This window comes from Canis lupus, chromosome 14 (assembly GCF_003254725.2).
Source record: "Canis lupus dingo isolate Sandy chromosome 14, ASM325472v2, whole genome shotgun sequence".
In the NCBI taxonomy this organism is placed as follows: Eukaryota; Metazoa; Chordata; class Mammalia; order Carnivora; family Canidae; genus Canis; species Canis lupus.
In genome coordinates this window covers 36,529,721-36,543,927 of record NC_064256.1, presented here as the reverse complement: position 1 = coordinate 36,543,927, position 14,207 = coordinate 36,529,721, and the positions used below count along the sequence as shown (strand labels likewise).

General features: G+C 35.6%; 1 protein-coding gene across 10 annotated transcripts in view; it reads left to right on the top strand.

Moving 5' to 3' along the window:
• HYCC1 (hyccin PI4KA lipid kinase complex subunit 1) overlaps window positions 1–14,207 on the top strand; it is a 124,763-nt gene that overhangs the window by 42,923 nt on the left and 67,633 nt on the right. For 9 of the 10 annotated variants that reach the window (XR_003143031.3, XR_007402047.1, XR_003143030.3 and 6 more), the window contains exons 2-3: window positions 5,817–5,895; window positions 12,598–12,699. Coding sequence is in view for 7 of the 10 variants with exons in the window: in XM_049093703.1 (XP_048949660.1) it covers window positions 5,845–5,895; window positions 12,598–12,699 (153 nt within the window). In the remaining 3 variants the exon portion in view is untranslated. Of the gene's footprint in view, window positions 1–3,302; window positions 3,323–5,816; window positions 5,896–12,597; window positions 12,700–14,207 lie in introns of those variants that run through there. The other variant, XM_049093704.1, reaches the window with a different exon arrangement.

Sequence of the window (14,207 nt, the reverse complement as noted above, 5' to 3'; positions counted from 1 at the left end):
TTCAGAGCTTCAGTGATTTTTAAAAATAATTTTATGTACAATTTTAGATATATATATTTTAAAGATTTTATTCACCAGGGCTAAATATTATTTAGATATTATTAAATAAATCTGGGATCCTATTATTTATTTAAAGACTGAGAGAAAGAGAGAGCACAAACAGGAGTGGCAGAGGGAGGAGAAAGAAACCACCAGACTTCTAGCTGAGCACAGGGCCCGGCTAGGAACTTGATGTCACAACCGTGGGATCATGACCCCAGTTGAAACCAGGAGTCAGACAGTTAACCGACTGCACCACCCTGGTGCCCCAGTCACCAAGAATTTAAATAGGAGTAGCTTGAAAGACAGACAGTGAGCCAGAGCTAAGGTCATTTAGAAATGAAGGGGAAGATGGTAGGGGAATTGATTGATAGACGAAAACTACATGAGTTTCAAAGAAACGTCTGGTGGATGGTTTGAAAGGAGAGAGAAAGAATGATCTGAAATGATAATAAGGAGGAAGGAAGACAGACCTAGTGGTTTCTTCCAAGGCTATGTGAGGAAAAGCAGTCATCTGAGATGACCACAGGGAAAGCAGTGTCTTCAGAGAAGAGACCTGGGTTTCATACTAGAAAAAGAAGAAAGAGACATTCAGAGAATTGTTAAGGACATAGAGGATTTTGCTGCTAACAGATTGTCAGTTTCAGAAGGCACAGCGAAAAAACTTCCTTCCAGAATTAGGGTGGGATGGGAGATGGCGGTAAAACCGAGAATGTGCAAGAGTTAAGATTAGTGTGTGAGGGCTGAGTGTAACCTGGGAGCTGTAGTTTCTTGTGGTGGCCAACATAAACGAGGATCCAGGGGTGAAGGGAATGATAACTTTTGTCTTGGTAGACCTGAAACACATAGTGGTGGTGAGGCTGTGAAAGTTTCAAGGGTGGGGAGGAATTTTGAAGCCTTTCTTTTGAGCAGTGCAGAAGAAGGCAAAGAGGACAATTTTACTTGAGCTTGAGCACATGCTAAACAAGTCAGTATTCAGATTAACTCAGCTATGCAATTGGGGGCTCCCATTTGATCTCTGTCAAGTGGAAGATAAGAGGCTTGAACTGTCTGGTGTTACTCGTGTATAATATACACACAGAAAAATGCACAAATTAGTGTGGGGCTTGTTGAATTTTCATCAAATGAACACACCTGTGTAACCAGCCCCTACATCAAGAAGCATAACATTACTAGAACCAAAAAAGTATTCCCTTAAGGGCAACCGTTATCCTAGCTTTTTTTTTTTTTTTTTTTTTTAAGATTTATTTATTTATTCATGAGAGGCACAGAGAGAGAGAGGCAGAGACACAGGCAGAGGGAGAAGCAGGCTCTACGCAGGGAGCCTGATGTGGGACTGGATCCCAGGACTCCAGGATCACACCCTGATCTGAAGGCTGATGCTAAACCGCTGAGCCACCCAGGTGTCCCTTGTTACCCTAACTTTTAACAATTGATTAGTTTTGCCTGTTCTTGAAGTGTATGCAAATATAATTATAGAGTATATTTTCTTTTGTCTGCCTTCTTTTCCACAACATTGTGACACTATTATAATTATAGTTCACTTCATGTGTGGAGCTGGATGCGGGACTCGATCCTGGGACTCCAGGATCACGTCCTGAGCCCAAGGCAGATGCTCAACCGCTGAGCCACCCAGCCATCCCTGTTTCTACTTTTTAACTATTTACAAAAACTGCTGCTATGAAAATTCCTAAGCACATCTTTCAGAAAACATATATCCATGTTTCTATATGGTATATTTTTTATGGGTGGAATTGCTGGGTCTATGGAAGATGAATGTGTTTTAAGTTTAGAAGATATTGCCTAAAGGTTTTCCAAGATATTGTATTTATTTATATCCACACCAGCTTGTATGCGTATTCTGTTTGCTCCATACCTTTTTCAACACTTGGTATTATTTGTCATTCATTCTAGCCATACTTTGAAATGTGTGTGTGTGTGTGTGTGTGTGTGTGTGTGTGTGTGATATTTTATTGTGGGTTTTAATTAATGAAGCTGAACACCTTTCATATGTTAGGTTTCCATTTGGGTAAGTGACGTGCTTGTTTTTCCTATTGGAGTTGTTTGCCTTTTCCCTACTAATTTGAGTTCTGTATATGTTTTGGATATGAAGCTCTTGTCAGATATGTGAAATGCAAATATCTTTATCCTACCCTGTGGCTTTACCTTTTTATTCTTAGTGGTAACTTTTAATAAATAGTAGTTCTTCCTCCCCACCCCAGTTTTATTGATGTATGATTGACAAAAGTTCTATATATTTAAGGTATAAATGATGTTTTGATATGCCACAATCAAACTGATTAATATATCCATCACCTTACATAGTTATCTTTGTGTGTGTGTGTGTGTGTGTGTGTGTGTGGTGAGAACACTTAATTGAGATATCTACTCTTAGTAAATTTCAAGTATACGTTTTTAACTGTAGTTACTATACTATATGTACATTGGATCTCCAGAACTTACTCATCAGATGACTGAAAGTTTACTCCTTTTTTTAAATTTCATTTTTATTAAATATTTTATTTATTCATGAGAGACAGAGAGGCAGAAACACAGGCAGAGGGAGAAGCAGGCTCCATGCAGGGAGCCCGACGTGGGACTCGACCCTGGGTCTCTAGGATCACGCCCTGGGCTGAAGGCGGTGCTAAACCGCTGAGCCACCTGGGCTGCCCCAGCATTTGTCTTTCTGTGTCTGGTTTATTTCACTTAGCATAATGTCCTCCAGGTTCATCTGTGTTGTCACAAATGGCAGAACTGCCTTCTTTTTAGGACTGAATAATATCCTGTTGTGTGCTATATTTTCTTTATTCATCCGTTGACAGGCAGAAGTTCTTACTTACTTTTAATGAAGTCCAATTTATTTTTTTAACTGCCTTATGATTAGTGCTTTTGTGCCTCTTTTTTAAGAAACCTTTGCATACTCCAAGTTTATGAAAGTATTCTTTTTTTTGAAAGTATTCTTTTATGTTTCCTTCCAAATGCTTTGTTTTACCTTTTTTCACTTAAATCTATAGATCCATGAAACTGATTTTTGCATAAAGTGTGAACTAGTAGGCCATGGTTCTCTTCCCACTTTCTACCCCATGTTACTGTCCATTGACTTAAGCCTCATTTAATTTAAAGGCTGTGCTTTTCCTACTGAATTACAGTGTCACTTTTGTTATAAATCAGGTGACATATATATGTAAGTCTGTTTCTGGCTACTCTGTTTCATTACTGTTGTTGTTTTTTTTTTTCCTGGCCCTTCTGATAATACCACACTGGCTTAACTACTATGATGTTGGTAAGTTTTCTAGTAAACCCTGATATTTAGAAGTTCAAGTCCTATAGCTCTGTTGTTCTTCAAGATTGCTTTGACTATCTTTGATCCTTTGCAAATCCCTCTTGATTCCTTTTAACCTTTAAAAAATTAGTCTTAATTTTAAGTAGGGAGTTATTTTAAATTTTATCTCCCCAATTCTCTGTAATTTGATGTAGAATGGTTTTATTTGTGATAATTTTCTGTCCTACTAGATAAACAATGCATAAATTTAAAAAAAGAACACTTATTTGCATTTATATTTACTTCGTTCCATTTTGTTTCACAAATAAGTATAATATAACAAGATAAAAATAAGTAGATCCTGGGGTACCGGGGTGGCTCAGTTGGTTAAGTGCCTGACTTCAGCTAAGGTCATGATCTCAAAGTCATCAGGCCCCGCCCTCCGGGAGTCTGCTTGTCCCTTTCCCTCTCTCTCTGCCCTTACCCTCACCCTCCACTCATGCTCTCTCTCTCTCTCTCTCAAATAAATAAATAAAACCTTTTAAAGAAAAAGTAGACCCAGGCAGAAAAAAAGTGAAACAAGAGAAAGAATTAATTCAGGCCTGCTTTTTTATGTATAGGCAGAAACTGTGACTCCCATCTTATTAAAATCAAAGCAAAGATAGTCAGTTATGAGAGTCACAGTATCCATATGTAAAAGCAAACTAATTATTCTATTTTTTTAAAGATTTTATTTATTTATTAGAGAGAGAGACAGAGAGAGAGAGAGCTAGCATACACACAGAGTGAAAAGGAGAAACAGACTTCTGCCAAGCAGGGAGCCTGTCGTGGGGCTCAATCCCAGGACCCTGGAATCATGACCTGAGCCAAAGGCAGACAGACACTTAACTGAGCCACTCAGGTGCCCCACAAACCAGTTATTCTAAAGAAGAGTTCTTGCTGGTGGTAAAAACTGAAGATGTGAATTTTCTCCTCTTTTGGATTTTTTTTTTTTTTTCCTCTTTTGGATTTTAAAGGTGATAACATATGATCTAGCAGGGTAACATTTAGGACACCATTGCAAAGCCCAGTTTATCTGAATGGACAATTCTATAAAATCAGTAGAATGATACAAATATGTGGTTTTTGATAGTTTGACTTGACCTAAGGATAAAATTTGGAATAAAAAATAAGTGGGCTATTTTTAATTCTAAAAAAGTAACATGCATATCTCTCAATTCTTAATTAATGGATGAATATATGTGTGTGTGTGTTTATACGTATTTTTCTTAACCATAGTTTTATTTATTTATTTTTTAACCATGTTTTTAATGAGAATTGGATAATAGAAACCTTAGAATATATTCTTTGGCAAGAACCTGTGTTGTTCATTAAGGCATATCTGTAAGTTGTAAACAAAAATGATTAAATAAAACTTTCACAGTAAAAAAAAAGGCCTCTCTGTACACTTTGATAGGTAGCTGAGAAGAGGCTATATGAGTTGATATTCTTCAATAGTAATATTTCATAGTATTAAAACTTTATTGCCACTGTAATAAGTGCTTTAATTTGTATTATTTATTACTGTAATAAGTGCTTTTATTTGCATTTTTTATTTTAATCCTCACAATAACCCCTTGAAAGTAGGTACTGTGGCTATCTGTATTTCACAGATGAAAAAAGTAAGGTAATACTACAAATAAGTAATAGAATCAGGATTCAGTTTCTGGCAATTATGCTTTTATTTCTACTACCTGATAATGCTGATGGAAATTAAGAAGCCTAATACAGGATTTGTGCCTGAATTAGGAGGTTAGGAAATTCAGATAGAGCTAAGATTTTTCTTCAAGAGGCAGTTTCTAGGTTTACTCTCATACAAATGGTGAAGAAAACCACATTGTACTTTCACAAAAATTTTGCTTGAGATAAATTTGTTTTGTATTTTCTTTAGCTTCTTTTTTTTTCTTATTTTTATTTAACTAAATCCCAGTCTTCTGAATAACTATTGTTGAATATGATCATTATCCTGAATATTATCACTTTTACTCTTGTTTTATGAGTATTAAGCTTTCAGGGAACCAAATCGCTGGTCTAAATATATTATAAAGAATCAAAATATAAGCAAATTGAATTACTTAAATGCTTTCTATGAAGTCATTTTTTAGCATGTCTTTTTATATTTTTACAGTTTTAAAATATTTTCTGCAATTTTCTTAAAACGCATAATATTTTGGAACTATTTCATTGAAACTAGGGGAAAGTGTTCAGTATGTTTTGCAGCTGGCATTCCTGAAAGCTAAATGAAAATTGCAGAGCCAATTTCATTACGTTGTGATATTTATACTTTTATTCAAATATTTGTGTTTGAATGCTTGTTTGTGTACATTGTTTTGAAATGAGCTTAGTAATTTATGCTTGAAACTGCTTTAATTTCACAAATAAGAAGTAACTACATTTTAGAGGATTAGTTCTATTCATTGTAATCTGACTATAAAATGTATTTAAAATTTTAGCATTTTTCTATGTTAACTTCCAGGTCGAAGGTCTAGAACAGATGTGGAAAGATGTTCACTTCAGAAAAAGGGGCTGTGGAGGAATGGTTGTCAGAGTTTAAGGTAATATTATTGTTTCAATATAATAATTATATACCAAAGAAGTTTTTTTTTTTTTTTTAAAGATTGTATTTATTCATTCATGAGAGACCCAGAGAGGCAGAGACATAGGCAGACGGAGAAGCAGGCTTCCTGTGGAGAGTGTAATGCGGGACTTATCCCAGGACCCTGGGATCTTGACCCAAGCCAAAAGCAGATGCTCAACTACTGAGTCACCCAGGCACCCTTGTTTGGGGCTTAAATCTCAGTGGCTCTTTTTAAATATTATTTTACTTCTTATAATTTTTATTTTTTTATGACTGAAAGGCTAAGAATCTACGGAAGCAAAAATATGGGCCAACAAATCTTAATAAGGAAGTATTTACACATAGTAATTTTTTCCAGAAAATCAATTCCTTTTTTATCCCAAGTGGTTAAAAGAGTTTGTTTTCTCCTTTTCATAGCAACACCACAAAGAATGGTTAAAGTTTCTGAACGTTAATGTTACCCTCTCCAACCATCAAAGATTTGTGATTGAAATGTGTCTCCCAATTTGGAGGGCAATGAGAGTGGGTATGATCAACAATGAGAAGATGGGAAGGTATCTGCCCACCTTTCTACCAATGGATCCTTCTCTAGTTGGCTGATTTTTGTTTTCTTACGAATTTTTCTCTATAATAGATAAAATTGTGTTCTTTTTTGGGGGGGAGGGGAGCAGCAGAGGGAGAAGGAGAAAAAGAGGGAATCTTCAGCAGGCTCCACCCCCAGTGCAGAGCCTGACATGGGGCTCTGTCTTTCAACCCTGAGATCATGATCTGAGCAAATACCAGCAGTTAGTTGAACCCTTAACAAACTGAGCTACCCAGGCAACCCTAAAACTGTATTCTTTAACTAGTTAATTGCTTGCTCCTGGTCCTCTGGGTCTTCTTACACATAATTATGTGAACTTCATGTTGATGAACCATAGGAATGAGGGTTTGGGCTGTAACTGTCACTGTCCAGCCTAGTTAGCCCACAATGTTCAGGGACAAATGTATAGTCTGTCAAAGTCAGACTTATTGGCTTGTTTCCAAGAGGGAGACTGTACAACAGGCACTGTATGGGCATCTTGCCAAACAGAGGACAAGACAAAATTACAGGATTTGGAGGAAAAGTGAAGTTTAGATGAAATGTAAATGAAGTAGTATTTTGATGAGCTCAAAACAAAGCAGGGCTGTGTATAAATCTGGTGTGGACTTCAAAGTGGACCCAGGGTCATGTTGACTTGGAAACTACAAAGTTAACATCTATGTGGAATGTTGTGTTCAGAAGTTCTGGCTTCTTATCTGAAGCTCTGGCTTGGTTGGAAATCAAGCCTGCTTCTTGGCGTCAAGGTGACTTAGATCCTCCAGGCAAGAGTGAGATGTTTCATTCTTACTGATGTATGTTCGTACAGCAAAGTTTTTGATATTTATGATTTTAGATAACAAGGCTTCTCAGTGAGTAAGAATACAGTTAGTCACTCAAAAAGGGAGGTTGTTATGAAGCTTCAGCTGCAGTGTGTCCTTGAGAAAAGTAATGTTTCCTGTTAATTTTGCAGCTGGCCTTATCAGCCATTATTACCTCATTCTAACAAATGGCTGGGCAGATTTTCACTTTGTCAGTTATTATAGTCATGAGTTGATTATCCTTCTATGGATCCCCTAAGTTATCATAAAGTGATATAGAATCTTATAAAAGTGCACTGTATATAGTGCCTTCTACATATTTAATATTTAATTTATTCATTCATGAGAGATACACAGAGAGGCAGAGACATAGAGAGAAGCAGGCTCCATGCAGGGAACCTGATGTGGGACTCGAGCCCAGGATTCCAGGATCACGCCCCGGGTCAAAGGCAGACACTTAACCACTGAGCCACCCAGGTGTCTCACCTTCTACATGTTTGAATAATTTGATTAAACCTTCCGCATATGTTATTTTTATGAGTGTTTAGAGTGTTTTCAAGCTTTTTTTTTTTTTTTTTTTGCTTCAGAAGTGTTTAACATGGTTCATTATATCATGATTTTTTAAAAAAATAATTATTTGTGAAAGAGAGGGATAGCCACATGTGTGTACATGCATGAGTGCAGGGAGAGGCAGAGGGAGAAACAGACTCTCCTCTGAGCAAACAGCCGGACATGGAGCTTAATCCCAGGACCCTGAGATCATGACCTGAGCCAAAGACAGACTCTTAACTGGCTGAGCCACCCAGGTGCCCCATCGTGATTTTTTTTGACAAGTTGATGGAAACTGTCAAGTGTAAGAGTTGAGTACTACTTCTAGGGCATTGTTATGTTTAATAATGAATACAAATTTGCAAAACAAACATAGCCAGCCAGTTAGCCATGTTTTAGTATGGGAGTTGAGGAAAGGGGGCATGTTGAAGGATGGGGTATCGGGGAGGGTTCAACTATTAAGGCAAATAATTGAAAATCATGACTTATTCCCTTACTTTCCTGTCCATTTATTTATTCCCTTTCTCCTGGCTTGGATATGTGACCCTAGCAAGTGTTGCAGTGAAGGGTAATGGGGCAGTGCAGTAATATGGGCAATAGTTTGCCCCAGTGTTTGAGGAAGTGGATAGTTGGGCAGAGGGTTGCAGAGGTAATAGGTAGAAGACTCAGCCAGAGTGATTACATTGGTAAGTTGGTTACTTTGAGTAAGTAAGTAAATATATGGAGGATAATGAGAGTTAGGTTACTCTGTGTCTGAGAAAGAAATTAGAAACATGGACAGGAAAAAACAAGAAAGAATGCTAAGGTGTTAATCTGGAATTGGAACAATCAATATGAACTAATGGTTCTAAATATGTATATGATAAAGCTATACATGTAAAACCACATATATATATATATATATGTTACATGTTTTGGTTAAAATATTTAAGAAAGGAAGTTTGGATTCATTTATATATATATACACAAATATATATATAATATATATAGATATATATATAGAGATATAGATCTCTCTCTCTCTATAGAGGGAGAGAGAGAGAGAGATGGGGGGGAAGCCTCTCTTTGGCTTTTTTTTTTTTTTTAAGATTTTATTTATTTATTCATGAGAGACACACACAGAGAGAGGCAGAGACATAGGCAGAGGCAGGCTCTATGCAGGGAGCCCAATGTGGGACTTGATCCCAGGACTCCAGAATGACACCCTGGGCCAAAGGCAGACTCTCAACTGCTAAGCCACCCAGGCATCCCTGGTTGTTTAATTTGATAACTATTGTGCTATTAAGGCTAAGATCATCAGATTGACAAAGGTATAGTACAAGCATATAGGGCTGAGAAGTCAGAAACACTTTGATGTAATTATAATTATTCTGCTAGGTAGTTTCATGATGTTGGAAAAATCACATTAACTTTTTTAGGTTTCAGTATCCTAACCAGAAAAAGTGAAGTGGCTGGTCTATGAGGATGATTTTAGTTTTATATTGTTCCATGGCCGAAGTCTGAACCCTCAACCCTATAACTTTATTCACCACACTTCTAAGCGCACAGACAACACAGTTTGCTTTGTGCAAATTTTTTTTTCCTCTTTGGAAAAACTATTCAATATCTACTCTAGCTATGGGCCCTCATTAGTATTTCTTTTATATACCAACAAAGTGATTAGACTTGAGACTCATTATTTCAAGAATTTCATGAGTAGTTGTTTCTTTTTTTTTTTTTTTTTAGATTTTTCAAAAATATATATTTATGTGAGAGAGAGAGAATGAGTGAATGGGTTTTGTTGGGGGGGGAGGTACAAAAGGAGAGGAAGAGAAACAGACTCCCTGCTGAGCAGGGATCCTGGTGCAGGGCTAGACCTCAGGACCCCTGAGATCATGACCTGGGCCAAAACCAAGAGTCAGATGCTCAACCAATTGAGCTATCCAGGCACCCCAAGGTTTTATGTGTTTATTCATTTGAGAGAGAGAGAAAGAGAGCATGCACATACATAAGTGGGGTGTGGGGCAGAGAGGGAAGGAGAGGGAGAGAGAGAATTTCTCAAGCAGACTCCACCTGGAGTGCAGAGCTGGATGAAGGGCTTAATCCCAAGACTTGAGATCATGACCTGAGCCAAAACCAAGAGCTGGCCACTCAACTGAATGAGTCTCCCAGGCACCCTTCCATTGTAATCTTTTCAAAGATTTATTTATAAAGTATTATCTTTCAGATTGTATTGTGCTTTTCTTAATGCTATGTATATATTTATCTAGCAGATTTCTAGACTCCTAACTTTTTAAATTTTCCTGTAGTCACTGAATCTTAAAATCTAATCTTGTGTATAATGTTGCTGAACAGAGTTGTTTTATTTATTGGTTCTCCATCCATCTGTCTGTCTTCATTAATTCTCTTCCACCCAACCCATATCACCTCCTTACATTTTAAAAAGCCATCTGCCAAATGATACTTTAGTATGAAGCATCTGTCTTCTTCAAATTTTGCCAAGACTAATTTCCCATTATTTTATTTTATTTTTTTGTCTCCAGTTCTGCCTTCTGAAAAGTGAGAAAACTTAGCTGATATTTCAGGCTAGTAGCTTTGAACTAGTACAGTGCAAGAAAATGTAAAGGTTTGTTGTAATAGTATTTAAATCCTTCAGTCTCTATTAGATTTTAAGTTTTTCAAAGCATTGTTCATAAACACAGCAATTATATTTCCTCCCCTTCTATAGACGAAAGTAGCTTTTCTCACATTTACAAAATGAAATAATGACAGAATTGTGCACTAATTTTTAGAAGACCTTTCCTCTCATTTAGCAGTATATTCCTAGACCCAGGGTATTTTCTGGGGTTTATCTTTTCAGAGAAGAGCTATCCTTTTGCCTTTAGTTGTTTCACAGAAAGTATTTTACAAAAAAAAAAAGAAAGAAAGAATTTTACCTCATGAAGGTTAATTGGTACATAAACTAAAAATTGTAATTCACCTTTTTTATGAATGTTATGGCCTAGGTAGTATATGTAATATTATAATATTTTTTATTCACTAATCATTTTTTAAGATTTATATTTCAATTCATTTAGTTTTAAATTTTATAGTTAGACACACATGTAATAGTGTATTTTTTTTGTGATAGTGTATTTTATACATATAAGTCAGATTCACTTCCATTCAGGGACTTAAAAATCTGTTGTTTATTTGACCATTATTCCCTTTTATATAAATTCCCCTAGTATTAGGTTACTCTTGATCAAATAACGGAAATTAAATGTTGCCTGGAGATCTTTTGTTACATGGTTTTGAAATATTGAAGAATGCCCTAATCTCTTTATGTAAGTAGTTGCTGTGAAACTTTTTTTTTTTTTTTTTTTAACTTTGGAGAATGGTGGAAGGTTTCCAGGTAGTTCACATTTACTTAGCATTCTGGTAAACAAAACTATTTTATTGACTTAAAAAAAGAATCTATTCGCTTATATATCTTAAGATGAAATGTGACCTATTTTTAAAGAATCTACTGAAGTGTAAATGGTAGCAATGTTTATTTCTTATTCTGTTCACCTATAATAAATCCCTTCAGCAAAGGTTTGAATATGAGGCCTTGTGCTGAGTGCCACGGATGGAGAGATGGATGATAAAATAGTTCTTTCCCTTAAGGAGCTCATGGTAAAGTAAAAATGAATCACATATCAATGGTATAAACATTTATGCTGTTTAATTTTCTATGTCTGTTTATGGACATGTACACTTACATGCACTAACCATAACTGTTTTAAATTATGAAATACTAGGAGGTGGGACATGTAAGAAAATAGTGTACATCTTGGAATGACTGTTAGGAATATTTTGAGATATTATATGTACTGCAGGATTAGTATTTGTTAATTGATTGAAGTAATTTACATAAGAAAAAATAATGACTTGGAGACAGATATTAAGAAAGGGGTATACTCTAGAAGGGTAAGTTTTTTCATTTGTTATAATGAAGTGTTTTGTTTTTGTTTTTGTTTTCAGATTTCACAATTACTTTTACCCAAAACTGTCTGACTAAAATTTTATTTCTTCCCATTCCTCTCTGGTCATGGTGTCTTTTCTGAATGGGTGGTGCTGGCAAGCTGTAATTGGTTGTCCATGTTTTAATGGCATTAGGAAAACTAGTTTGAAAAAAAAGAAAAGGAAAACTAGTTTGTTGATAGTGTGGCTTTTTCTCTAGTTCTGAAAGGTCTAAAATTTGCCCCTTACTCCTAAATTAATAGTTACTATATGTAACTCAGTAGTTACTTTGATAGATGATCTGTGGCTTTAAGGTTTGAAACATTATTAGATTCTTATATAACATGTTTATTAAGAAGTAGGATCAATATCACTAATGAGATTTGTAACTTATATAATGCTACAAAGAAATATATCTTTGGATTTACACATGCTTTGTATTCTCATTTCTAACCCCAAATTGTGATCAAAGATGAAATGATAATGTTAATTTCTATCCCGGTTGATGATAAGAAAATTAAATATATTTTTTGTTGAGACATGATTCACATAACATAAAATTCATTGTTTTAGGGTGAAAATATAGTGGTTTTTGGTATAGTAATAATGTTGTGCAACTAACACCAGCATCTAATTCCATCACACCAAAAGGAAACTCCATACCAGTTAGTTACTCCTAATTACCCCTCCCCCTATCTCTGGCAACAACTGATCTACTTTCTGTTTATGGGTTTGGGTATTCTGGACATTTCATAAAAATAAAACCTATTTTTTAAAATTTGTTTAGACACTACCAGAAACATCTTTATCAAATTATGCTACAAATTTGAAAGACAAGAGTTCTTTAGTTTCATCTCTGTATAAAGTTATCCAGGAACCACAAAGTGAGGTAAGTACTTTTACAGTTTATTGTACTAGTAGTATTCAATTGATTGATTTTAAATTTTTTATTATGAAATATAACATATATATGGAAAAGTAAGAAAAGATATGTTTAAGGAACTTTAATATATATTATGGATTTTTATCTGATTACATTTGAGAAATGGGTTGGAGAGGATAAGAGTAAAATACTATATCTTCAAAAACTGGTAGAGTTGAAAAAGAAAAGAACTATAGTAACATGAACTTCACTGTACCATCTCCTAGGCCAAGAGATAAGATTACTACCATATTCTAAAAGCCATCTCTGAACATGTTCCTCCTCTTCCTCTACCTATTTGCCTGTTTATCTATCTTGTTAGAGGTAGCCTAGAAAGTCAAGATAATTATATGTATTGACAGATTCAACAAATATTTGTTTGCTCATTATGAGCTAGCTTCAATGCTAAGCAATAGAAAATCAAAGATAAATAACACATGGTCTTTATTCTGAAAGAAGAAAGAGGGAGAAAATAAGTAAATACATGTTTTCAAGGCAATGCCTAGATAGATATACACAATTCCAGGTATGCAAGGTGAAGGGACATTCCAAACTGTTGGATTAGTATATAGAGGGCTGAGAAAATGCAAAACATTTAAGGATGGCAACCAGTTTGGCTCAGCTGGTGTTTCTCTGTCCTTCCTTCTTTTCTCTTGCCCCCATCTTTTTTCCTTCTTTAGAAAGAAAATGTAGTTTGAAGGTGATAAAATGACCTATACTCCAGATCCTGGTGCTTACAAATCCCACCATTCATAGTAGAAATAGAAAAGGATTGGAGATAGCATGGGAAAAAAGGCATGGCATTTGGGGAAAAAATAGGCTAATGCAATAGTTAACAAGAGAATAAGAGTGGTACTGAACTAAAGCTGGAAAGATTGGTTTAGGCTGTAACCATGGTGAGCCTTGAATTCCATCATAAGCAGTTTAGACTTTTTTTGCACTAAAGGCATGACTTGATCAGATTATTGTTTCAGGAAGTTGACTATGTGGAGGATAGATTGGAGAATAGAAAAATTGAAAGCAACAGATGCTAGGACAATAGCCTAGGAGGGAGCTATTGAGAATGGAAAGAGATGGAGTAGAGGGGAGGGATATGAGGTATGTAGTTCTTTTTGTACCCAAGTTTGGTAGATCACATGGCAGGTCTAACACCACTAATGTTATTATTCAGTGGTAAAATAACATAATCTTGAGTCTGGTCCCATGTGGATCTATGTGTCCTTTGGATGAAGCTCTTAAAACTACAGTCTATTTTATTTATTTTATTTATTTGGAAAGGGGTTCTGGAAAAACCCATCTTCTACTGATGATGCTATAAAGTGCATCATGACTTTTACAGGCTGAAGAAAAGAGTAGGGATGAAATTGATAAGCCCAAAACTTTATTTGGAATAACCGAATAAAACAATCATATTTTGCTTCTTCCTTCCTTCTCCCCAATGTTAAATTTGTGTAGTACGTATAGGTAGCTTATTT